This window comes from Nesoenas mayeri (assembly GCF_963082525.1).
Source record: "Nesoenas mayeri genome assembly, chromosome: 2".
Lineage (NCBI taxonomy): Eukaryota > Metazoa > Chordata > Aves > Columbiformes > Columbidae > Nesoenas > Nesoenas mayeri.
The window spans coordinates 31,676,709-31,704,672 of NC_137543.1; the positions used below are offsets into that span (position 1 = coordinate 31,676,709).

Here is a 27,964-nt window from a genome sequence, read left to right on the forward strand (position 1 = left end):
TAGAAAGATGTTGATGAACATAAACTGATACCAAATAGTATATGATGAATCTTTCATTGTTTTTAAAATACAAGTGTAATCCTTTCCTAGTCTTCAATCAAAACATAGTTTAAAACACTTTAAAAAAAAAAAAAAGTTATTTCAATATGTGAAGTTGACTTAAAAATTGTATTTGTATCCAAGCAAAATCTTCCAGTGCTCTTTGCCAAGTGTGACAACTATTACACTTCTAACTTCCTATAACCATGTTTGTTTCCCTTTGGCTAATTCTACAAAATATGAATAGACCTATTCTTAGTAAAGGTGAAGTTCAGTCCTTTTGATATTTATTCTTTTGAGGATAAGAAAGCTTGGTAAATAGAAACTGTGACTTGGAGAAAATGAAGATATTCTTCAGGGAAAATCAGTTGATTCTGCATTACATGCATTTCAGAGTAGCTTTGTAGATATTTTTGTGTGGTAGCCTCTTCTTAATGAGTCACAATTCTCCTTTAAGTTAGGAGTGAGTATGGAGATACCTTGGCTTACATACCTATCCTCCTTAAAGCCTAATCCTGCAGTATTAAAAAAAAAAAAAGGTGTTAGGGTTTTATCGAAGAGGTCTTTACAAAATACTATTAGGCTTGCACAGTGAGTTAGTCACCAAAAATCCTAATATCTACAGTGAAATTTAAATTATGCTTTGCCAAAACACTTAGTAACTGCTTCTCACAAAGGGATGCTTAAATACTTAGTTTCAAATTTTTACTTCCAGCCTTTTTGGCTGAAGATGTTTGTTTGTTTTGCTTTCTTAAACCACATTTCTTCACTGTGCTGAGGAGAACGGATATATGTTCCTCTTTTGGTTGAAACAGTAGAAATTTGCTTTGCTTTCTGGCAGTTCTCTGGGGGTGCTTGTAGTTTTAAGGTTGTGATGGGGAAATAACTCTGGCCAATTGAAACCCTAAGTATGCAAGGTTTTTGAAAGTTAATAAAGTTTTAATAAAGCTAAGAATGAAAACATAGCAGTCAGTTTCCCTCATCCTCTTCAAAGAAAAAAGTGCTGTTTTCCTTTGCTTTTTCTGATCATCAAATCTGAGTTTATTCCCTCCAAATTTTAGAGTCTTGGAGAAAACCTTTTTGCTCCCTCTGCTATTCTTGAACACCGGGTTTGTAGTATCATATTCTATTAAAAAGCGGTTCTGTTTTCTTGTTCCCTCTCTTGCTTTCTTCAAAACTTACCTTTAAAAAGATGACTACAGACACTATTTATGTTTATTCCAAACCCACGTAATTTGGGGTTTGCTGCCATTGAGGGTGCAATTCAAATAATTACTTGGATGTGGGCAGAAATTAATGAATATGGTATTCTGCTGGAATTTTTAGTTATACTGATATTTCTTCTACTGGACTCTAGATATTAATTATTTAATATTAGAATATATTAGAATCCTTATAGCTGAAATAATTCCCTTAAAGAATTCAAGTCGTCATAGTGTCAGCTGGTGTACAAGTGCTGTCTCTACAGAAATTTGGCCTTGTAACAATATTTGCATAGGAAGTGATTCATAAGAAGCTTTTTATAAATTTTTCTTGCTTACTAGCAGTGTATCTTCCAGTTTTCCCCTTGACTGCTTTCAGAGCTGTCCTTTGTGACTTTGTGGTCATTAATCTTGGATTTTTCCCTAAATCACTGCTTTTATTTCTGCTTTGAATCGTGGAACCCCCGTTTATGCTTTCTCTTTGGACTATTTTCCATAAGTAGTTTTATTAAATAACACAAATCTTTCGTTTTAGCTTTATACAGTAGTTAATTTTCAAAACCCTTTGTTAGCAAGAAGTTTCTGTTAGTTCTTTGCTTTTACCTGTTTGTGTAGAACAACATGGAAAAGTCTCTTGTTTAAAGGAAACCGAAGAGATCTTTCTTGTCTTCGTAGTTGCCCAGTTTGAGTTGTAAATTGGATATATTGGAAAACAGTGTGAACTTCAGTTGTTTGATATAAGCAAGTCATGTACTGTATGTGACACGTACAAGTATTTATCAGATTTTGCTTCTATTTGTTGTTTACATATCTGTTGATAATAGAAGTAGGTGAATCTTTGGCCTGCAGAGCTGTACCTTGTCTGAAAAAATAATGGTAGGCTCAAGCCTTCTGCAAAGGAATAGGGTACATAATACTGTAGTTAGTGCTGTATAATGGAGCAATTCCTAACAGATGTATGTAAACTGTGGGACAGTATTTAAAATAATAGATGGCAGAAGAAGAACAATTCTGTGTCAGCCTGTCCTTTTGGGTAGAGACAGGAGTGGCAGAGACCCAAGACGGGCAGCATGGGGCACTTTGCCCAGGGCAAAACCACTTCAGGAGAGGTGACACAAAGTCTGTGGTTGCAGGAGGTTTGGGGGGCTCTGGGGGTTCAGTGGGTACGCTGCTGTGTTAGACAACAGCCGTGCAGTGGAACCAGCCTGAAGATGCAAGGGTTATTTTTTAAGAAATCTCAATTAGGTGCTTCCCAGAGGTTGATTATATTTTAGAGTAAATAAGTAATATATGTTAATGTCAGCTCTTTTAAATTTTTTTTTTCCTAAACTTTTCTTTCCTACTAGCACAGGAAGAAGAGTCTTTGCTTTGAGAAAGCTCTAGAATCACTGATTGCTGCTAGGCACAAAGTTGTGAAGGTGTTCAAAGTTGGAGGTGTAGACAGTACTTGAACTTATTTGGTCAAGAGGAGACATAGTTCTGTATCTCTGCTTGAGATGGGTTAAAGGCACAAGGCCTGAAATTTAAGTGATTACATTCCGAGACCAGAATAAAATCTGTTGAACTTCTCAATAGTCACCGACATTAGACCAAAGAGTTTAATGTGTAAAAAGAAGGCAGTACCCAGAGAAATTACTTTGAGTTGCTTGTATGTTGGAATTTCAGTCAGTGTAGTCATACATCAGCCCTCTCAGTGCTCCTCCTGAGTCTTCACTCTCCTTTCTTAGAAGAACTGAAATGTACAAGGAAACTGTGGTGATGGAAGCAAAGCTTGATGCTTGTTTTTTTGATAAATTTAGGAGAACTCTGGAGCTGGCGAAGCTCGTTGTGCTGTGTCTGCATGGAAGGCTGTTAGGATGTTAGGTTTTGCGGTATGTTGTCCAAGTTGGTCCTGTTGCTTTGAAGGTGATACTCTTCTGCACAAGGAAGTTTTGACTGAAATAGATCTTGTTGCATTAATTTGAGTAAAAAATAGAAGTACACTAGAGAGGAATTTAGTATATGCACTGTGTGAATCACTATGACCTGTTACCCCAGTAATGCCTACAACAACTGTTAGGAAATTTCTGGGATTTAGGTTTACATCTGAACAACAGTGCACACTTTTAGCAGTGACAAGGTATGGAAATTAAGGTCTGGGAGGCTGGCAGGTAGCAAAACCTTTTTAGGTTGCTGATTGAAATAGGTCCATTTTTGATATATACTTGGTCAGGCAGTGGCGTAATGTATTGAGTTTTCGTTTAAGATTCTTCCAGCAGGCTTCCAGTTTCCTGTTTTTCCTAAATAAAATGATAGATGTTGAAAGTGGTCTTAGGAGGTCATCCTTGCTCCAGGCGGGACAAACTTGATTCAGCTTGCTCAGGGCCTTTTTCAGGCAAGTTTAGAGTATCTCCAAGTCACTGGGCCTTTAGTGATTGTGGCATTGTACTAACTTGTTATTGCAAATCAGTTTTCCCTTGTCTTTCTTTTGTGTAACTGACTTGGGACAGGAAAATCTTTCTCACTGTGGATGACAGTGCTGAGGAAAACAAATTTGATATTTTTGGAGGCTTGTGTTCTTTGCATGCTGCTTGTTATTAGTTTGTCATTCACCCCTTAACCGCAGCAGACAGATTTACCCATCTCCCATCTCACTTATTTGTGTTTCATCCATATCTCTCTCATTCCCACATGCACACTACTTGCCCTTGCAAGCAAACATACAACATGTAGCTGGGGTTTTAAAGACATATTGCTCAGTGGGTGGGATCAGACCACTCTGCTTGTACAGTCATAGGCTTTGCTCTAGAAATATTGTCCTGTGTTCCATTCTTCCATCAGAATTCCTTTTTTTTGTTTAGATCTTACTGGGGTTTAAATCCGTGATTTTTTCCACTCTCTGGTTAATATATATCATCTTGCAGAGTATTCTGTTATTGGAAGAGCTACTGTTTTTTATTGAACTATGCTCACGGAAAGTAAGACATCCAGATATTTGTGAAAAACTTTAAAACCTAGAAATTAGAGGGAACAATTAAACAGGTTAGGCATTTAAGAAGAAGGAGGGGGAAAAGGCTTCATACTTCAGGTACTTGAAGAGAATGTGCCCTTTGTGATTCTGAATTTTGTAATATTCTCAAATTTTTGTAACTTGACATGTTATCGATGCATTTTCTGTCGCAGCTACATGGCCAATACTCCTTAAGAATCAGAAAAGTAGAGTGCTTAATGAAGAATGTTGTCCCGCTATCTCATGTCTGATTTTTTTTCTGTAGTGCTACTCTATGGAATCCAGTTGAGGAGGTTTGGAAATTGTGCCGGGAAGTACTCGAAACGTCATTAAATCTCTTTAAATGCTTGAGATAAATTACTGTTTAATGAGATCTCCTCTCCTGAGAACTCACTGTTTCTAGTTTGTCCACAGAAGAATCCTTAGTGGCAGTAAGCAATTGAGTCCCTTGAGGAGTCTTGTACACATAAATTAAAAATTTATGCTTTTGAGAACTTCCTCTCCAGGAAGCAGAAAGGAGAATGCAGAAGACTTGCAGACCTGTGGTAGAATACAAACTGATTCCTGGTGGCTTCTTGGAAAACTGTACGTACTGAAGAATGATCAAGGATTTGTTTGTACATTAGCATCTGTATCTTAGTGAGTTTAATCTCTGTTCTAGTAAGGAATGAGCACATCTGTCAGTGTGTGAAGATAACACTTGTCTGTGGTGTGCAGACATTATTTAACAGGCAAGTTTGCATGTGAGAGAGTTTTGTATCTGTATTTTTTCCTGCCAGGGAGATAAAGGACGGAGATGTTATTAACTAGAATGGACTATTTTTAGGTGATAAGACCAGGAAATCCATAGGATGTTGTTGTACCCATCCTCATGATGTGGAGATAAAAATTTCACAAGCAACAAGTTTTTTCAGTGTAGAAAGCCTGCTGTCTGTGCCATCGTATCAAGACGACAGAATGCGGTGAATGCCATTAATTGAGTGTAATTGCCAAGAGATGAAGGAATTTACTGTGAATTGCATTATTGCTTAAAAGAAGCTCAGTGTGTTCATTGGCCATTATTATTGCCATCTTTCTAGATGATTTAGGAAAATCTTCATACCAAACTCAGAAGTTCTCTTGATCCTCTGTACTAGTTTGGGCTATTTTCAGATGATTTACATATAAGATAAGGCAGTTTGTTTGTTGGGAATGGATCATCTAGTGTCTTGATTCCAGCAGCATTCATCAAATTAATGCAAACCATAGGTGGACCTCCTTGCATCTTGTTGAAATATGAAAACATAGATGCTTTTTACCTGAAACCTGAACTTAGCTGGGGAGTACTTTTTTTTTTTTTACACTAGACCAATTTTCTCATTAGTTTGCCTTGCTGTGAAGGATACCTGAAATGGGATGAAACAATGACAGTCCTTATCATCCTGAGTGTATATATTGCTGTCATGTTCTTGTCTTTGCCCTTGTCTATGGGCATTGTCACACGCTTATTTGTTCATCCTGATGTTCACTTGGTTCTCTGATCTTGTTTGGAAAATAAACCAGCAGAAAACTGTTCTAACAAGAAAGTAAACAGGTTCTGTTTGTTGCAGCCGTGAAACAAGCTTACTCCAGGTTGGGACGAGTTCAGTGGTGGTGTAAGGGGACAGGAGTTCTGTCTGGGAGGGACTCCAGGCTGAGATATGGCGGTGCCAGCTGGGTTGGTTTCAACTCTTACAGACCTGTGTCCTGGTGGTTGGGTGGTTCTGCAAACTAGCGAGTTCATAGTGAGAAAGTCAGTGGGAGACCACTGAATTTTGCACTATTTGTACCTCAGTTTCCCTTCAAACAGATTTTGACACTTCAATATGTGGATTGATTTGTAATCCCTTGCCCAGATGGAGTAATTTTGATGGGATGTTAATTTTGAAATGTTTATTTTTAGCCCATGGCTTATACATTGAAATAAAGTTGCATCTAGATTGCTGCTCCCCCCTCAGTTCATATCATAAATCTCATTTAAATACTTCCTCTTATTGCTTCCACTATTTTGCGTTTATTCTTGGAGTACTTACAAATCCATCCTCTACAATTAATTTTCATGTATTTAAATTTAGACTGCATTGTGAAATTCAAACAATCCTGTTTGAAACCTTATCTGATATGAGCTTTCCTGTATAAAATCCTACCGCTCTGTTTGTGGTTTACCATCACCAGCCACTTTCTTTTGGGGGGTGTGTGGTGCATGTGCGTGCACGTGTGTGCATGTTGCTCTTTGTTCAGCCCTTGTCCTTGGGATGCCGCATTTAACAGTTCCCATTTCTGAAGCAGCAAATTTACCAGGTGTCAGATCTCTGGCTTGTAGTTCCTGAGGTTGTGTCATGTCAGAACAGCCCGTGCTGTTCGTGCCTTCCAGCAGAGCTGGAATTCAAAACTCTTTCTTGTTTTGACTTCTCCAAGAATGAAAGTTTCCAAATGTACAAGTGGAAAATGATGGCATTATTCTCTGCTCATAAAAAATATAGATGCATTTTCAGCATCCATTTGAAGCAGTCAATGGGAAAGTGTGTTGTTGAAGCCAACCGATCTCTAAACCTTTAGTTGTTTGATTATTCTGTTTAGTTTTTCTGCTGGCTTGAAAATAGTCTTAGATCTTGCATGAAGTAGTTGTTATATTCTTTAATTACTGCTAAATGTGGGGGAAAATTAATAAGCTCTCTCTTTTGGAATCTGTTTGTCCATCTCTAAAATTATTACTTTAGATTCACTTTCAGATATCTGGTACATATTGCTGACAAAATGCATCTCCCCTTTCATTCATTACTGGCAAGAAGGCTTTCTTACTAACACTGTTTCAAAGGTGGTAATCTTAAAAAGTGGTCAGATTTAGTATATCAGGGAAAGTATATGTGAGAATGAGTCTTACTTTGATATAGCTGGATATTTTCACCTAACATAGATGGAAAGCCTGTGCTAGTTGGCTTTGTCAGATCACAGAACAGAGATGTGTCCACAAAGAAGAGCAGGAAGATTTATGTTCTTCCATTTTCCCAAAGCTCTGTGAGAAGAAACCAGCATTTTGTTTATTTAGGAACTGAATTAAAATATTTACTTGGATATTATAGAGTGAAAAATGAGAGAAGTGATGGTTTGGGGTTTTTTTTATGTGTTAGATCAGTCCTGTCATGCTTTCTACTTTTGCTGCTTTGGCAAAATGGTTTTGTTCTTTAAAATAAATATTTAAGTCTTATTCATTATTAAATAGTTGCACGAATATCTGCAAGGTGCTAGTTCTGTTTTGAGATAACGAAGAGATGACAGATGTTCTTTTCAGGAGTATCTACTAATACTGGGAATGCATTTTAAAGTCAACTTACCTAAGCAGCCATCTTACCTTGCCTAAATAGCAGATGTTTTCAGGAGATGCAAAGGGTTATGTTTTTGTGTGACTTAATTAATGAAAGTTTTACCTTTAATGTGTAAAATGTTTCAGGTTGGAGAGACGTACCAGATGCCTCCTTACAAGTCTTAATAAAACGTGCTGGACTCATGAAATATTTACTTGTAATGTATTGAATAAAGCCTTTTTGTATGTTAGAAGTTTAATTCCTCTGTCATATAGTATGTTTTGTGAAATGTTTTTTTCTTCATTTGTAGGTTCCTTCAGAAAAATCAGAATCCTTTGCATCCATGTTGAGACGCTCTCCTTTAATTCAGATGGGACCTGCAAAAGATAAAATTGTCATTGGTCGAATCTTCCACATTGTAGAGGATGATCTTTATATAGATTTTGGTGCCAAGTTTCACTGCGTGTGCAAAAGACCAGAAGTAGATGGAAAGTAAGTAATAAACTTACGGTAAGCAATTAACATATGTGAACGACATACGGAAATGCATGTCTAATGCGACTTGGATAGTTCATATGAATTTTGTGGTTTAAACTATAGAAGTTAACATATTGTGCAGAATGAAAGTATGATCACAAACAGGTCTGCGTCGCTCAGATGTCGTTGTCTTGAATGGAGATTCCTTTGAAAGTTTGCATTATTGCTGTTTATGTTATTCCGTCTTTTGATGACCAAAGGGGGTTACTGGGTGTTTTGTCACTGAGGAAGCAGAAAATGGTTATCATCCGAGTTCTTAAAACAAGCACTATTTATTGAAATACTTGGGAATTTTGCAAATGTGAGACCTCAGTCCCATGTAAATTGTAAGCCTCCTTAGGCAGGAACTATCTATGCCAAATATATATGCGAGGTGATGTACTGGGGACTTTCCATCTTATTTGTGATAATACTGTTTGTAATAGATGATCAGTGCTGATGTGGTCAAATATTCCATATTGTAGAAGATTATTTTATGTAGCCTTTGGTGGCAAGTTTCATTGTGTGTCCTGAACTAGAACAACTGTGGTGAGGAATGCAGTAGTTATAGCTAAGAGAGAAGGAATTGTTGAATTCTAGTGGAAATAGTGTTTATAAGCTTTCTAAACTGCTTTTAGCTCCTTATGTTTATGTATTATTCAAAGATACCTTGTCTATTTAATGTGTCTCCAGGTTGGTTTAACACTTTGTTTTTAATATGTAGGCAAAACACCATGTTTTTGAATTCATAACATCGGAATGATTTAGTCCATCTCTTTTCTGTCTTTTTATCCTTTTGAGATGAGGAGCATCTTTGTTAATCTACAAGATTACTGTGTCTAAAACATTAAATATGATTCCTGTAATAAACAGTTCTGAAGTAGTGGATTAAAAAGATTTAACAGAAATAATCACAAATTTTTGTGCAAGTTTGTGATAGCATTTTATCAGAGCACTTGTATACTCAGCTTCCTTTTTTTGACATCAAAGCAAACGTGATTGATGGCCCAGGATGAACAGAATCCTTTGTGTCCATCACATTTGCCAGCAGGCAAAGATTTTTCATAGTCTTTTGCTGCTGCTGTAGTGGCAAAGCCCTTGTTACTCTTTTTATCTCTTGGTTCTTCTAAACTGAGAGGAGCTTTGCCTTTCCCAGTCCGAGTGTTTCTATGTTGATCTCAATCAGTAACTGTTCATTTTGTGTTGGTGGTAGAGTTTGGATTGAAGCTTCCTGTTCAGCTGAGCCTTCTGCCAGGCCTGCGTGACTTCTGCATGTTGGGGAAGACGCTTCTAGAGCATCAAGGTGTTTGTCCTTATAGATCAAAGGCCTCTTCTGGGCACCTTTTCATGTCAGGACAGCTTCTTGTCTGCCCTGAATAAACCAAAGTCCACTGTCCCTAAGCCCAGATCTCTCTTCTGCCAGTTGCCTTTAGCACTTTCCTTCAGCATTTAAGCTCTGTCATTGATGGTCACTGCAGCCGAGGCTGCCATCAGCTACCACATTCCCAGACAGTTCTTTCTTGCCCGTGAGTAACATGTCCAGTAGAAGACCTGGGCATGCTCTGGATTGCTTGCTGCCCCTCCATGTTTCTGCTTGAGCAGACATCAGGACATTTGAAGTCTCCTGTGGGAATCAAGGCCTACAGTCATGAGGTGGCTTCTGGTTGTTTGAATGAGGCTTCTTCCATTCTCTCTTCCTTATCAATCAGCCCATAGCACATGTCTACTATGACACTGTCTTTGCTGGTCTCTTTCTGACCTGTAGCTCTCAGCTCCCTCCTTGCATGGTTCATAGTAAGGCTCCATGCTCTCACAGAATCACAAAATGGTTGGGGTTGGAAGAGACCTCTGGAGATCATCTAGTCCAAACCACCTCATAAAGCAGGTACACCTGGATTAGATGGCACAGGAATGAGTCCAGACAGGTCTTTAATGTCTCCAGAGAAGGAGACTCCACAACCTCTCTGGCCAGCCTGTTCCAGTGCTCTGGCACCCTCAAAGTAAAGAAGTTTTTCCTTGCTTCCAGTGCAGCCCGCTTTACTTTGTGCCATGTTTGCTTGCGTGCTTCCTCCTGAGTTTGGGGAACAGGTAACCTTGTGCTAGAAGTTACTTGAAACAAAAATCCTACAAGAGGTTCTTGTCTGTAAAGCTTGTTGTTCTCTTAAACTCCTCAGTCCTGATCCTAACAGTTGTGATTTCCTGGGATGTCCAAGTGAAAGACCCCGTAGTGCTACCACCAGGTGGCCATAAGAAAGGATGCCACCCTCAAGATTGTCTTGGGTAAAAGAGCAACTACAGAAAAGGTATCCCTTGCTTGGAAAACTTGAAGTAGCTGCATAAATAGATTTCTTCTAAAGCAAATGTCAACCTTAAAAAACAGAAAACCAAAACCACAAAACAAAAACCAAACCAAGCCCACAAAAACCCAACAACAACTAAACAAACAACAACAAAAAACCCAACCAAACAAAAAACCAAACCAAAACAAAACACCAGAAGCTATCAACTAGAAGAAATGTTAGAACAGTAATGATACAAAATTTAAATTTCATAAGCATCTGAATAACCTGCTAGCTATTTTCTTTTGGGCATTTTTTTGCTGATTGCTTTCCTTTTTCCTATCCTCTTTGGGAAAGCTGTTTCATAGGATTGCAAAAAATGTATTAAATTATCAGCATCGATGATATCGAGATTGGAAGCATGTACCAGTTTAGTCAAAGACCAAAGATATTGTTGTTAAAATCTCACTGGGGTCAGGCATGGATGTGTTTGGTTATAAATATCAACAGCACTTTGCTATGTGGGATTTATTTAATGTGACGGGAGTATTTCTTAACCTTGTGATTTCAAGGTCTTATTTAATATGCACTGTACTTGTTTAATTTATACTGTAATTACTAAAAACATATTTCTTGATACATTCTGACTTAAATGCTGTATTAAACTTGTGTTTTATGGTAAAAACATACAGCAATTCTGTAAAGCATCCCAACTTTATACAAAAGAGAAAGGGTCTGTAGGATGGTAAGGGTGAAATAGCTTTTCAGCTATAGAAGAAAGTGGCATGTTTTTCTTTGTTTTAACACGCAGAGGAAATGGAGTCCTAAAGAAGAAAGGGACCGTCTTACATCTCCACATGAGCAACAACTTAATCCATGGCAAAAAGGTGCTGTTACAACCTGCTCTTGCCATTATCAGATAGAATTCCTAAGAACCAGAAAATGTGGGAAGGGGTTGTGCTGACACTGCGGCTGCATGGTCTGCACCTGTACCGTTAATGACCAATTCCCATCAAAAGCACAATGGCTTTTAGTAATTTTCTAAAATGTAGGATTGCGGGACCAGCTTCCAAAGAGGATTAAACAGCACCTCTCCATGCCAGTGTAATGAAGCTTTATTTTCAAAGACTGCTGTAGCCCTCCAGCAACTCCAGTGTTATCAGGCTGTAGGATCAGAAAGACATTTCCTTTATGTTTGAGTATGCAGCTGGTGCAGGGATTTCCAGTATATCCTGTGGCGATTTTACTTGACACCTTTTATACAGTGCATATTTGCCAAACTTGAATAGTAGAAATCATTTGATGCTGGTTGTGATTTTGAACATGACAGCTTAATGAGCATCATAAAACATTACCTAATGCTGTCTCTGTAAATTGTGTCTAAATATTTACACTGTTTGAATGGTTGCCAGGGTGAATTTGATTTGGGAAACGTTTTAAATTCTTCTTCTTTTGTTCTATTTTTTAAAATATTTTATAGATAAGGACAGAATGGAATCAAATTAAAAATAATGTATCTTTTAGACTAGGTAATGTGAATAAGTCTGTTTTCTAGCACATACATTTTGTCAAGACTGTCTTATATTTACGTTAATAGCGATAAGTGAAACTATTTAAAAGATCTTGTAAGATTAAAAAAATCAATTTCTGAAAAAAACAGAAGTGAAGAAAAAAACAGAGAGAGATGCTCTGCGAGGGGGAAGATTTCAATAAGACATCATTTGGTTTGCTTCCAGTTTGTGTATTATACGCAGTTACTGCGTGTTAAGCTGGAGGGCGAGTTTGGAGTTAACTATTTCATTTTGATGACATGTGAATATGCTTCTTGAACAATTACTGCATATTTCAGCAAGAATGAGCTACCTCACACAAAGCACTGAGTGAGCTACCTCGGGTAAGCTGCCTTGCTCTTGGTGTGTGGCAGAGATACTTGCACCAGTGTGCGGTAAATTTACTCTTTGCTTGCTGAGCCCTCATTCCCCTGACTGTTGTGTATGTAATAGACATAGACAGAGGGATCGAGTACACCCTCAGCAACTTCACAGATGACACCACACTGAGTGGTGCAGTTGACACACCTGAGGGATGATATGCCATCCACAGGGTCCTGAACAAGCTCAAGAAGTGGGCCCATGTGAATCTCATGAGGTTCAGCAAGGCCAAGTGCAGGGTCCTGCACCTGGGTTGGGACAGGTCCCAGTATTGATACAGGCTGGGGGATGAAGGGGTTGAGAGTAGCCCTGAGGAGAAGGACTTGGGGGTACTGGTGGAAGGGAAGCTGAACATGAGCCAGTAATGTGCACTTGCAGCCCAGAAGGCCAAGTGTATCTTGGGCTGCATCCAAAAGGAGCATGGCCAGCAGGTTGAGAGAGGTGATTCTGCCCCTCTGCTCTGGTGAGACCCCGCCTGGAGTCCTGTGTCCAGCTCTGGAGCCCTCAGTGCAGGAAAGACATGGACCTGCTGGAGGGGGGCAGGGGAGGCCACAAGAATGATCAGAGGGCTGGAACAGCTCTGTTTTGACGACAGGCTGAGAGAGTTTGGGTTGTTCATCCCGTAGAAGGCTCCAGAGAGACCTTATTGCAGCCTTTCAGTACTTAAAAGGGGCCTATGAGAAAGATGGGGACAGACTTTTTAGCAGGGCCTGTTACAACAGGACAAGGTGTAATGGTTTTAAACTAAAGGAGGGGAAATTCAGGCTAGATGTGAGGAAGAAATTTTTTACACTGAGGGTGGTGAAACACTGGACCAGATTGCCCAGAGAAGTGGTAGATGCCCCATCCCTGAAGATATTCAGGGCCAGGCTGGATGGGGCTCTGAGCAACCAGATCTAGTTGAAGATGTCCCTGGTCATTGCAGGAGGTTGGACTAGATGACCTCTGAAGGTCCCTTCCAACCTGAACTGTTCTGTGATTCTGTAATGATGCAGGATTACTATGGAAAGGTGTAGAGAGATGATGTTAAGGACATAACATTTCTAAATCTTTCATTGTATTTCCATGGTGTAGTTCTTGCTTAGCAAAGGCTCAAGCTCTGCTGAGGAAAATTTTTTTAACTCCCAGTTTTGTTAAGTGAGGAAAATGAACACAGTAACTGTAGTAGCAGAATTTTCTCATACTATTTATGTGTTCAAATTGTTGCTGATAGCTCACCAGATTAAATCAGTGGTTTCTTCCTTCTCTGCTTCCCTTCTTCTGTTGTTATTTTCATTCCCAACAGATCTGTCTTTTTCTCACAAGTCGTTCTGGTAGTAACCACACTGTAGAAAACCTCTTTTAAGAAGGTGAAGAAAATGTGTAACCAGTCTCATACAGGGAATACATTATCTTTCTTCCTTCATCTTTTGCTGACATTGCCTTGTTCATGTGCTCTGTTGTTAACTATTTGTACCCCTTCAAGGCTTGTTCTCTCTATTATTTTTTACAATACTGATCGATAGTGTATATTTCAAATATAAGTTTAATGTAGCTACCTTTATAATAAATTACAGTTTAATATTATTATATCTATTCAGTATTATACAAGTGAGCATTTTTAGCCTGCATACTGTTGTTCACCTTTTTACCTATATTTTCCCACTGAACCATTAAAATTTGCAGTTTGGTTATGTTTTTTTAGCAGTCGCTGTGTTTTAGAGGTGACTGTATTGCAGCAGATTATGTTCCTTCTAGTAATGCTTTTGGAAAGTTTTATAAATAATTTTTGCTCATTTATACATAATTAAATCAGAAATTGCATAACTTACTAAAATGGCTATTACCCTAATCTTAGTTAGTCAGCATGAGCACTTACTTGGCCTTTCACAAATTTCTTCTGTTCTTTTGTCATCAGCTCTGTTTTGTTTTTTTTTCTTTTGTTTGGAAAGTATTTCTTGCCTGTTTATATGACAATTATTTCCTTTGTACCTGTAACTTCAAATGGTTTAAGTCCATCAGTGCCATGTTGCTTATTAACATGTTGGTAATACTAAATAGCTATCTGAAATCAAAGTCATCTTCATACTTCCTTGCTCCTTCCTCACCCTCTTTAACTCCCAAGTTGTCCTACCTGTCAGGTAAGCACCTATTTATTGAAGGGAAAAATTTGTCTGCATTTTGAAAGATGAACTTAGGCCATCTTAGTTTTGAATTTTTGAATAAATATGACCTGCTCAAATTTGCTGAAGTATAAAACAAAGTGCACACACATGCTTTCCTGAATCTCTTCCAGTTTCTATCTTTTATAGGAAACATCATCAGACAGCCGGTCTCCACACTGTGAAAACGAGTCTCTTTCTGTGATTAAAATTACCAGAATGTCATGTTGAAATTCTCCAAGGACCAAGTTGGTTTGCACTAGTCATCAGCAAACTTGTGTTTTGGCATTCTGGTCAGCCTTTGGTCTCAAACTTTGCCCAAATTCCAGGGAGAAATGGTAAGCAGGACTGATCTTGTTGTCCTGTTCCCACATACCACCATTGCAACTTAAAAGGAAGCCTTATTGTTTATATTGAAGAGGGCTAAATTCGAGGCGGTGGCATGAACTCCCTTTTCTACAAAGCTCCCATATAGCGCAATTCGCCATTGCTCCCAGCCCAAACAAAGCACGCGGTGCCACCCTGTCTGCTGTTAGACAATTTCAGCTCTCTTTTTTAAAAATGGGCATGCAGAATAGCTGTGTCATTGCAAACCTAATCTGTGTACTTCAGCAAATAACCTCTAACTTATTTATAGCAGCGTGCATTTTGGAAATTATAGCATTTTTATCCCCTATGGACATAGCTTATTATTTGCTTGGTTACTTTACAATTGTGATTGTTTTTGCCACCCACTGTACATCATTCTTCAGTGGTTATTTTTAACCACAAATGGAGGTGTTGGCTTTGTGTGGTTCTGTAGTACACAAGACTGTTCTTCCAGAGTTCCTGGAGCCCAAAGTCTGTAAACAGTTTTTGGACTATACTGTAAATTTTCCATCACAGATAAGATAATTTAGATTTTAGTAAATGCATTAATACCATGGGACAGGTGTTGTTTATCAAAAGTACAATTAATCCATATTAATGAGGCACCCTGGCCAGCATTTGGTACGGACTATGCAGCATAGACCTAGGATTATGGCCACAGCAGTGCATGAGAGCCTGCAAATCACTTTTTCATCTTTGTTTTCACTTCTGCCATTACTTTAAAGTAGCAGAGAGTTATGAGATTGGGTGGCCTTTGGAGAAAGAAAAACCCACAAAACTAGTGGCATTTACTGGTGAAAATTTTGTGCCAGCTCTGTCTTCTCCTGGCATCGTGATAAATGGGAGATGGAATATGCTATATAAAACATCTTGGGAGAACAAAGCAGTCCATAGGTGGCCTGGAGCTTTTTTGGCAGTGTCAGAGTCTGTAAATACTCATTAAACCACACTTTTTCTCATAGTGGACGTGCACACATACACGATAGGGGAAAAAAAGGCTTGGGAAACTTATTATGGCATTGAAAGGGCTTGAGTGTTGTCTGCAGAAGATGAGGTAGGTTAACTCTCCCCTAATTCAGGTGTTGGATGTCAAGAACCGTAGAAACTAGAGTTATAAACTCATGACTTGGCAGAAGAATTAAAGTTGTTTCTAGTATTTCATTTTGAAATTGATGAGAATAAATGACTTCAATCTCTGTATGCAGCATATTTGGAAATTCATTTTTTTTCCCCTATGCTTTGGAGAAAGCTTTGTGGTTTGCATGTGAGGAGGACCTCTCTAACTTAAATATTTCTAGTAAAGTTTAATTAATTACCTCAATTAAAAAGTCTCTCAGAATCTCAGCCATTCCAGGTACAGAAGATTATGATTTTTATTGAAAACCCTGATGCTCCCCAGCATGTTTCACTGACAGTGGATGAGGTAGGGACATGCCAGTTACCCAGGCATCTGCTACTTTTTTTGGGGGTACACAGGGCTGCACTTTACTGAACTGCAGGGCAGAGCAGGGTGCCAATATTTCTGGCTTAAAGTCTGATCAGCATGACCTGTTCCTGTGACAGAGGAGAGGGATAGGTGATAAAAGCAGTCTGGGTTACTGAGGCAGTGTAACTGCTTTTATTAGGTTGGGTGTAGCTGCACTAAACCCTCTTCTTAGCACAATGAGTTGAGCTGCAGAGCTGAGCTGATGTGGCCTTGGGTTTCAGTTTGGGAGCCAGCTTGGTCTGAACTGGCTTGTGGGCTCTGCGTGGCAATCTATTGAGAGGTATAGACTTGCCCAAAGACAGAAGCTATTTAGTTTCTAGGTTGAGAAACTGAATTAATGATGGTTTGGACCAAACGTGAATTATAAGTCTTCTTATAACATAGATCTTACTCAGGGAAATTAATGCTATCGTATAACCATGGAGTGGTAATTATTCTCCCCTCTGGAGTAGTTTCAGTAAACGAGTCTGAGAAGGGAATTAACACGGCTAGGGAAGCACTCTGCAGGTAATGCATCGGCCTCGAGCTCTTCAGAAGGCATGAGTCAAGCCTCCCACAAGTCATGATGTTAAAGTTGCTTTGATTTTTTGTTTTATTTCTTTTTGGATTCTGTAGTCTTTGGGTTCACATCGCTGTATTTTTTTTTAGCTTGGCAGAATAGGAATTTTTAGTTAAACCAAGTTTTTTTAAAAGGCAATTGAGCTTCTTGTGTAATAGTATAACTGCAAAAACCAAGACACTAAATATCAGAAGGATGTGATGAAGGTGTTATTATTGGCAAAACTAGAGATGTTCTGCAGATTTAGTTCACTGATAATTCTTCTTAGTCTGCTTTCTAATATTAAGATTAGTAAAGCTGGAGGCCAGTAATGGGCAGTGTGCCCCAGGGGTCAATACTGGCACCCATTCTGTGTAACATTTTCATTACTGATCTTAGTGATGGGACAGGGTGTACCCTCAGCAGGTTTGCATAAAGTACAAAACTAAGAAGAGTCATACAGGATGGTTGTGGTGCCATCCAGAGGGACTTTGACAGGCTGGAGAAGTGGGCTGAGAGGAACCTCATGGAGTTTAACAAGGAGGAGTGCGATGTCCTTCCCCTTGGGAGGTGCAGCCCCAGGCACCAGTACATTCTGGGACCACCCAGCAGGAAGGCAGGTTGGCAGTAAAGGACCTGGGAGAACTGGTGGATGCCAAGTTAAACATGTAAAGAAGGCTACAGGTATCCTGGGCTGCATTAGGAGTGTGGCCAGCAGGCTGAGCCGACTGATTCTTTACCTCTCTTCAGCACTGGTGGGGAGTTCTGGGTCCAGTTCTGGGATCCTCAGTAGACATACTGGAGAGAGTCCAGCAAAGGGCCACAGAGATGATGTAAGACTGGAGCATCTCTCCCGGAAAGGCTGAGAGAGCTGGGACTGTTTGCCTGGAGGAGAGAAGGCTCAGGGGGAATCTCAACAAGTATGTAAATACTGGAAGGGAAGGCTCTTTCCAGTGGTGCCCAGCAACAGGACCAGAGGCAATGGCCGCAATCTGAAACACAGGAGGTTCCCTCTGAATGTCATGAAGTGGTTTGGATTGGAAGGGACCTTAAAGATCATCTAGTTTCAATCCCTCTGCCATGGACAGGGATACATACCTTCTACTAGATCAGGTTGTGCAAAGCACCGTCCAGTCTGGCCTTAAACACTTCCAGGAATGGAGCATCTGCAGCTTCCCTGGGCAACCTGTGCCAGTGCCACCCTCATAATAAAAAATGTTTTCAGGAAACACTTTTTCACTCTGAGGGTGACAGAGCACTGAGACGGGTTGCCCAGAGAGGCTGTAGGGTCTCTGTCCTTGGAGATATTCAAAAGCCATCTGGACATGGTCCTGGGTGACCCTGCTTTGAGCAGGGGGTTGGACCAGGCACTTTCCAGAGGTGTCTTTGAGCCTCTGCTGTTCTGTGATTGTATGGTGATAACTGACAGAAGATCAGTCTGCCTCACTGGAGGCGCTGGCCATGGATGATCTAGTCCCGTGATGGTGATTGCGGTAGTTGTCTGTGCAGCGGGTGCTTCCTCAGAGGGAGGGGAGGAGTGGGTGTCGACTGCCACTTGTAACAACCCCAGAAGACTGATTAAATTAATTCTTACTCCTACACACCAAACCCCTGACAGATGCTTTTTTTCCCCCTGACGCTTTCTCTAACGCTTTGCCAGCCTATTTAGATACCGTTATCCAAGCAGGGCACAAAAGCAGGTGAATTCCTACAAAGCAAGGTAAGCCTTTTAAGGCTGAGTGTTTCTGAGCTGTGTAGGGGATTCAGCTGCTTTGCTGTTATTAGGCAGCTCAGCAAGTCTGAATAAAAAGAAAAAACGGTGTTTAGAGACAAAAAAGTAACATTTTATTGCATGTCTGTTATTTAGGAGTAATTTCCTTTTCACTTCTGTTCACTAACAAAAATAATGCAATCCTTGCTGCCTCTTTTTCACACGCAATTGTGTGGAACTAGGATGGGAATAGCAACTGAGTACAGTTTTCATATCAAATGTTTTAAAGGAAGAAGCATAGGCAATAGAAGAACTAAAGCAACATGTAGGTTGTATGTAAGGAGCATCTAACAACACAGTCCTTGCTATTTTATGCGCTTACCTAATTTTTCTTAAATTTTCAAGATTAAATATAAAATCCTAGGCAAGTGTTGCTGTTGTGCTGGAAGAAATGCAGTGTTAAGTAAATACTTGTATTTTTGAGAAGAAAAAAAAAAGTGTTACTCTTCCAAGAGCATTGAGTAGCTGTTGAAACTTGCCTTCGTAGATTTTGGAGTGTGTGTGTGTGGTCACTGCTGCCATGGCTCTGTCAGCATTTTAGGCACGACAGCAGCCAGGCGGGGATGCAACTGGCTGGTGCTTTGTGAACTCACTGAGTGTAGCCATGATTTGTGTACACTGAAATATGAAGTATGGTGATAGTCAGTCATAGAGCACTTTTTTTTTTTAACAAAACCAAAGCTCTTTTTCCTTTTGCAATAGCTGTCAAGAGAGGCAAATTTTCTATTTTCCTGTCTTAGCCTTTTACAACAGTCTATTTTTTTAAATCTAAATAACTCAAAATCCAGCCACACAGCTTGGGTGAGAAATAATAACTCCCCTCCAGTCCTCCAAATCCTGAAGGAATGGTTCTGAAAAATACTGAAGCTATATTTTAAATGAACTGCTTTGAGACTTGACAGGCTCTGATCACATGTCAAAATGCACATAATGTGGTCACACTGCTTGAGTACGTACCCACTTAACCGAGAAATTGAGATACGATTCTGAAGGCAGGAGAACAACTGTTGGAAACAATGAAAAATGCCTGTCACTTATTGCTGTTTGGTGACTTCACATTAGTAGGGTAAGAAGAAAAGAGCTTAAGCAATTTTTATTTTATTTTATTAGAGAAAATGAAGGATTGCTTGCTTGTTCTCTGTGAAACCTCTTGTTCTTTATTTTCATAGTAGTTAGCAAGGTCTTCTAAAGGCAATGAGATCTTATGAACCACGTTCACGGGTGGTATAAACCTATATAAAGCTTGTATTTATAGAAATACACAGTGCACATGTTTAACACTTCTGAGATCTTCTGGAAGTAATGGAGTGTTAATTTAAAAAATTAAAATATTAAAACTATAATCCTCTGCAAAATGAAATCCCAATCGAACTTTTTAGGTCTTTTTCATACATTGTAAGAAAGTGTAAGTAGCTTACAAGTTTGATTTATTTGCAATTCGTACTCGTTAACTTGAAGTATTCAAGTAGAGATCTTAATCTGAGTGGTAATTATAAACTGATTGCCAATCCGTCCTTTCATTTAGGGAGTTTAGGTACTTCTTTTCCTATGACTTTATACATCTGAAGTTACCTAAAAGCATTTTAATCTTTCAGTAGTGCCTGCTTGCCCTCACTCATCTTTTGGTGCCCAGTGCCAGACCAGTCTGTTTACCGCCCAAGTCCTAGATACTGCTCCCTCCAATGCCTTTCAAGACTGTCCTTGGCAGCTGGCTTGCCAGCACTGCTGGAGACGGACCGAAACACGCTCTGCTTCCTCCAGACAGAGCTGGGACCCAAGAGCCTCTGCTTGGCAGAGGCAACGCCGCCCCAGCTGCCAGCCCGGGGGACGCGGGGCAGCCGCGATGGTGGCGGCACATCCAGCGTCCCTGTCTGGGCCTCGCGGTGACCGATGTGTTGCTGTAACGTTAAGGTTTGTGAAATACTCCTTTGCTTCTGCAGGATGTGTGAAGAGTATTCTAAGCTTTGGCCTGGTTAGGCTAGGCTGTCAGTGGTGCATTTAGCTAGAACTTAAGTTATAGTAAGCCAGTGAAAAGGAATAATATATGACTGGAGTCAGTTAGGCTCAGTTTAACTTGTTGAGCAACGATTTAAGCTTAAAAAAACCCAAAAAACCAAAAAGGAGTTTTGCAGTGATTTAGAATCACCCCATTAAAGGAATTGGTGGAACGGAGTTTATTTCTGTTTTCTTCTTTTCTATCATATGGCAAACTTGGATTTGAAGGTCTGTCTCTGCTGAGAAGCTAGAAGCTAATTCTTCCAGCCTTGTTGATCAGCCTTTAGATCTATGAGTATTCTTGTGCCAGGTTGTGTAATAGCTCTAGTAGCCGTTGAAAGGTGAACTAAAAGCTGTATGTTCAGGACTGTGATTGATCAGATCCTCAGTAGAGTGGCAGGTGAACCTTGGCATTCATACAAACATTTCCTACTTTACACACTCATTGCCAGTATACTCAAGTGCAGTCATACGTCACGTAGCTAGTGTTCAAAGCAGGCAGCCCTGATTTATTTAAATAAGGCCATGTGTAAACATGAAACGTACATATTCTTGTGCTATTTTGAAATAAAGTATCTGAGAAAAAGGTCGTTGTCTTAGTGCATCTTTCAAGTTACTTGCTCACAACTCATTTGCCAAGAGTGAATGCCATAGTATTTTACCCCCAAAATCTTTATGACTAGCTCACACATAATGAAACTTTCAATTTGTGGGCTTTTTTTTTTTTCCTGGCATTAGACACATAATTTTTTTTTTTTAGTATTTTGGGGCTTTCTTCTGTAGCTGGTTAGTGTAATAACAACATTCTAGTATTTTGAGCTTAAAACATTAAATTGAAAGAGCACTAGAAACTGTGCTCATACTATCTTGGCTATTAGTGATAAAATTAACAATGTTTCCATTCATGGAAATCCAGGGATTTGTTTAATTTAAAATGCAATTGTGTGACTTTATCCATAGTACAGGCTTCATGAGTTAAATAGCAGTTGCTGCATCACTTTTATCTGAAGCGTTATGCTAATCATACCAAGTCTGTGCAAGCAAAGACTTCACTCCTCAGAATGAAGTATGCGTATTTTGTTTCATACTCTAGTATATGAAGCAGGTGAGGGTAGCAGTTTTGATGCTGTGCTAGAGGGCTACTTTTGTTTCTTAAAAATAGTTATACTGATGTAAATAATAGAAGTATGGTTTCCATTAAGGGGAAGTTGACAAAAATAATTATTTGAAGAGCAGCAGTAACCTATATGAAGTGATTGGGTTTTTTTCTGCTAATAGGTCACTACTAGACAGGTGCATATGCATTATTATGTATATGAGAATTTTTCCCTGGCCCTTTATTTGCACAGTTTGAATGTTTTGGGTGAAATATAGATATATAGCTATGGTTGTCTTTTGTTACTCTTCTCAGCTCCTTTGCAGTGGGGATTTAAAATGCTGAGACTATGTTGTTGCTGTCTTTGCTGTACCTTTTGAAGGGACATGGGGCCATTGTAATTCCATATCCCATGCTTGTTTTTTCTTGTTGGTCAAAGTTGCAGCCGTGAATCTGGTTGTGGTGGGAGGGAAGGGGTGTGGGGGGACACATTATGGTGTTTTTGTCGTGTAAGGAGATAAAACGCGTTCCTTGGGCTGGCCCCGCTGTTTCGGCAGCGGCGCAGCCTGTTCCCGAGGTGTGGTGGGACGCGGGAGCCGGGCGAGCGGCGGCTGCGGGCCCTGTGCCGGGGGACCCGCCGCTGGCTGCGGGGCGAGCGCAGAGCCATTCTTCCGCCTGCACTTCCTCGGCTCTTTAGCCCCCATTGAGCTGGGAACAGTGGCGGGGGACAAAAGCTGTATACACTGTACAAACAGAGCACCAAAGCGGCAGTACACTGACTCATTCTTCGCTCTGTGTGAGAACTGAGGGGGACTCTATTCAGCGCCTTTGTGCCGGTGTCTGTCAACAGCGCTGTTTGAGGCCAGCCCCATTGTGCCGGCCAGTGTTTCTTATTGACCCGAGTCTGTGCCCGCAATGTTCCCAGGGTCGAAGTTGCGAGCGAGAGAATGTTTGAAAAGGGGTAATCGTGGGCTAAATGCGTTTTGCTGCATTGTCGTCTGTCCTATTAAATCTAAACTGCGCTCGGCGTTCATGCAAACAGGTAATTATGTAGTCACAGCTGCGGCCATTGACATCTGGTTACCGCCCTGTGGAAAAAGGGGATGGGGTGCTCTTCTCTCCCTCCAGGCTCTCAAGCGCTGATCTTTAATGATATTAACTGAAAATAGAGGGTGGATTAGTGAGACTGACAGGTCAACAAGGTAGATACTTTGTCCATGTAGGCAGAAATAAGTCCGAGTGCAGTCGCTTGGGTATTTCTGCTGCCTTACGCATCACATTTTTCCCATAGCTGTGAGCTTGGCTGGGCTCTAGGTTCAGTTATTATTTAGTGGTTTTAGATCAGGAGAGGCTGCAGAATACTTTTGTCATTCTGTCTTGCAGAATGTCTGTGCAGAACAGCTCTGCAAACAGCCACCACGTTAACTAATTTTATTTTTGTTTTCTAAAGCAAGCAGTTTACAATGGTTCTCATCCCTGTAGGCTGGGTTGCCAGGACTTCCAGATAACAAGCCTTCAGTATCAATAGGCCAGAGTTTCAGAAGTTAGTGGTAAGTGTACAAGGGTAGTAAAACATTGCTTGCCGTAAATTATTTTAGGGCAACTGCTTTTTCTTGTAATGTACTTTGGAACCGAGGCATAGTATTTGCATGTAAATCAGTCTGACACATCCTCTCTCTCATGCTCCCCCATTCTGCTGGGTGGGAAGAGGCCTCTACATAACATACATAATTATTAAAACAGTGTGCTTTTCTGTCCTGTGGAGGTTTCAGTGATGGGGTAGATAGCAACCACTATGGAAATTAGGAGAAAGGGTTACACAGCCCTGGGTGACTTCCTTGGCACATCAAGGGTGGGAGCACACTCGGTGCTGGGCAGCCCTGGCGGCTGGTCAGGAGGGGCTGCAGCCAGCTGGTATTATCCTATAAATAATAATAAACCCCTGCTTTGAGGGGGATTTATTTCAGGAGCGGTTAATATATTTTATATGTGTGTGTGTATATATATATATATATACACACACACATAATCCTTTATAGTTATGGGAGGACTGTAATTGCTGAAAGTTGGAAAGTTCCTTCTGCAAAGGTGAAACTTTTTCTCCTCCTCACTGTTTCTGAGCAGAGGGGCTGGCAGGGAGGGAGAAAAGCCGCTCTGCTCAGACTCATGGGAACCTGCTTATATTGTGGATCTCTCAAGTTGTCTTGCATGGGCATCTGTTAGGCAATGAGCTTTTTCTCTTTTTCTGTGGCTTGTTTTTTTACTTGATTTCTACCTTTTCTACTCCTTACAGGCCTCTCTAGAATATACTGACTCTGTTATGCAAGAAGCAAGGGTAAAAAGCCAAACACCGAAATATTTCAAATGTATCCAGAAGTACGTTGGTATTTGTGTCTTTTTGCAGGCAGAGGACAGCAAGGAAGGACCAAGTCCATCTGCTAGCAAAAGGCAGTTAAATTACATTTTCACAATTACCTGGTTCTGTGGCTCTGCAATACTTATTGCTGTAGGAAGGAATAAATTTCCTTAGGGACTCTTCTAGTTTACACCAGGGCTGTATACATTGTCTTTACTGCCTGTGTGTCAATACAATTTTTTCCAAATATGCAGAAAATTATATTTGTTCATTTCCCAGTAGATATATTAACTTTATAAAAATACTAGATAGTGTTAGGAAATTGTTGTTTCTCACTGATGTAGCTGGGTCCCCTGAACAATCTGTACATTGCTTTGCTTAAAAAATTAAAATGTTCAAAAGAGAGTATTTCCTCGTTAGCACCCGCTGCTTTTTCTACTGTAAAGGGAATACCAAAGAATAATATTTATCTATAGGACTCAAATCTGTGTCAAACAGTGTTCTCCTCAGGTGCTTTATCTGTAGAGATAAACGAGGCTTAAGTTTTATCCTTAGAAGTCTGTAAATGCCTTATACTCTTTAAAATACTTTAGTTCTATAACTAACAAAACCTGTTCCACTCCAAAAATGAAAAGTCAGGAAGAACTTGAAATGGGAATTCCCAGCTGAGTTCAAGAAGCTTCCTGGCTAAATTGTTTTTCCCCTGACTTAACTAATAAGTAAAAGTTGAGCAATGTTTTAACTTGAGTACTCCCAGTTTTGATGCCATGTGCATCTTGTGATATCTCAGCTGTAATTCGGAGTGTCTCTTTAGGTAACTCCAAAGGAGGTATAAGAATACATTTTTCAAAGAGGCAAAGATGAGCCCTTGTGTTTAGATATGTCACCTGATTTATTGAAATAGGTACTAACCACTGCAGCATTCTTGTACGTTTGGAAGGTGGCGCTGTATAATAAAAGAGAGGTTGAAAGCTACATGTAAAGATAATTATGTGCCCAGTGGCTTGGAGCATTAAGGTAATATTGTCATTGTAATCAGGAGAAACTTTGCATGATATTTTCTCAGAATGAAAAATTCATAATGACTCCATTGGTACAATTCATTTTCTTGAAGCAGTGGTAACTTGCAGAAGTAAAAGGCAAATAAGCATAAAGAATTTCCGTTGAAATTAATAAAGAGGGGTTTACCCTTTTTTTTTTTCTTGGAGGTGGCAGTGCTTGAAATGCCTACTATTCAATGGGAAATGATGTCTCTGATCAAAGCTTAACAGCTTTTACTTTATCTTTCACAGTAGCAGCATGTGTCATATGAAAAATTAATAGTTATTTATTATAACTTTTACAAATATTCTGCTTTTTTTTTAAAGATTTGTTTATGTAGCAGATTAAGTTTTAATATATCTCTTTTTCTATTTTATTTTAATAGGAGTCAGCCTATGTGAGGCTGTTCGCAATGCAATGGTGTTATCTATCAATCACTATCTCTATGCATTGGAAGTAGAATTGAACGTTATTCTTTCTGAAACTGGTATACTTACTGGTAAAGTCAGCCCAAAGCGTGATGCATATATATGCAATATAGGTGTGATGTGTATATAGCCATAATTTAAGTGGGCATAGTTCTTAGAAGGAGAATGAAGTGTGAGTCAAAAAAAAAGAAAAAAGGTTTCTAACAGAAATGAGTTGGCTTGTATCAACCGTGGGCCCCAGCTTATCGTAACCTGTGTGTGAAACAGCAGTGTGCTTGGCACGCACTGCCTCTGCAAGTTCAAAAGAACTTTATGGAAACTGAAATAACCCTTCTAAAAATACATTTGAGGGCATAGCCTCCGAGTACTGGAAATAACGTTCCAATAGAACGGTGTGGGACAGCCCTTTTCCGATACATAACGTCTGTGGATCACAACTCTGAAGCATAGGAATAGACAATACCTATTGACACAGAGGCTGACCTGTCACCACTGCTCCTTTTAGGGTTTGTGTTTGTACAGCCTGTGGGGAAAGATTCGTGGTTCTATGAGCTTGCAATGCAACTGAATGTTAACCATTTCCCTTATGAAGATTTTTTTGGGAGGCTTTAAACAAGTGCATTTATCTCAGCAGAAAACCGGAATGGCACAAAACATCTGAAAATATTTTTACCTATATTATTTTATATATATATATATATATGCACATATATATATATTATTCTTAATCCCAATAGGTAGCTTATTTATTTTGTAACATGTAGTTTTCTGGATGTGTCAAAACGAAGAGCTCTGATGTTACGTTACAGAAACACAGCTATAGTGAGGATCAGATATTTTAGTTGTCAACATACTGTCTAAAGCAGAGAATTTCACTTCAAAACAAGAAAACATGTCCATAGCCAAGATCAGATCAGTAATGGCTTTGGAAGATGGCTCTGGTTTTCCTGCCATGGGGGCTAATGCACAATAAGAGCAAAGAAGTGGGATTGACTTATAGATTACCCCATTTAGACCGGGTAAAATCCACATTTATTACCCCAAAGTAATCAAAGCCTCCATTAACGATGCTTTGTTTTACTTCGTAATAAGAGGGCTAGTCAACTACATTTCCTGTTTTCGTAATTTCTTTACAAGTTGAAAGAGTTTGCTTTTTGGTATTGGTTTTATTGCAAGTAGACATTTATCATATTCAAGTTAAGATTATTTTTTTGTCCGCCAGTTACTAGAATGAGATTAACTTAGTTCATCACTTAATCACGTTGTAATTGTATTGCATTTAATTAGAGAAGATTTCCACGTATAGGCACGATGCAGTGCTTAAACAGGGATTTGGAACAAGACAATATATAGATTATAATCGATGCAAGTCAGCCTTGGCAGGACTTTCCTTTTAGTCCCTGTGACTATTGTCGCAGCTTCCCCTCATTCAGTTCAGTGATTGTTCTTTGTGTGAGACCGATATATAGTATTGGTAGATCAACAAATGTTTGGTTTCTATTTGATATCTTGTAAAATAGAAATGCAACTCTGACTCCTTCAGATTTCCTTATTACCCTAATGGCAAAAGTGCTGCTTTGCAGCCTTCAAGAACGAAACAAAAAACTATTTGGAGAGCAAAGAATTTTCAACAACCTATTGTTGCTCTATTTTTTTAAAGGAATTTCTGGTCTTTGATAATTTGAGATCCATCTGTTTTTATTTGAAGGAAAATAGACCTGAAGGAAAAAACACACCAGATTCAGGAATGATTTTTCAATTTTAGAAATGCTGCTAGGGGTTGTAGAGCCAACTACCTGGTTCATTCATCTTCATTTATCAAAAATGGAAAAATGTGGAGGGTTTGGAGCCCTCACGGTACCAGTAATGGGAAAGCTGCTCAGGTTTTTCTAGAAAGAAGGTGGGTGTAAGAAGATGGATATGCCCAGGTTGCTTTGGGAGAAGGCAGGTGCAGCAGAGGGTTAAATCTCTGACATGCTGAAGTGTCTTAATTAGAGCTTGGCAGAGAGCCACGGTCAGTAGAAAATACACCATGGCTGAGCCAGCAGCAGTGAGCAGTGGTTGGAGCCTCCGGCAGGTCTCCTGCATTCAGCAGCACCCACTGCTCCTGCCTACCTGTTGTGGGAAAGTGAGATGCTGCCCGGCCCTGGAACAAAGCAGCCCAGCGTTTTCCCATCCCGCCTCACCCTTGTGGCACAACAGAGGAAGGATGTGGGGACGCAGAGAGGGGGGAGACACCTGTCAATAAAAGCAGGTTTTGCAGCCACTCGCCACACACAGTGGCTGGCAGCTGAAGGAAGGGCCGGTTAAAACTGCAGAGCAGATCTGGTTTTACACACTGTAGAGGATGAGTATGGTATTTACTTGCAAATGGGAAAATGGGAGAGTTTGAAGTATGAGGCTTAGAAGATTTTAAAACATTGATGACCTGTAGTGATGCTTTTCAGATTGGGAATTACTGCAT

The 27,964-nt window shown here is 39.8% G+C and overlaps 1 protein-coding gene across 1 annotated transcript in view; it reads left to right on the forward strand.

The window, feature by feature from the left end:
- MRPS28 (mitochondrial ribosomal protein S28) overlaps positions 1-27,964 on the forward strand; it is a 77,119-nt gene that overhangs the window by 8,504 nt on the left and 40,651 nt on the right. The window contains exon 2 of the mRNA XM_080338710.1: positions 7,864-8,045. Coding sequence (XP_080194836.1) covers positions 7,864-8,045 — 182 coding nt within the window. The remainder of the gene's footprint in view (positions 1-7,863; positions 8,046-27,964) is intronic.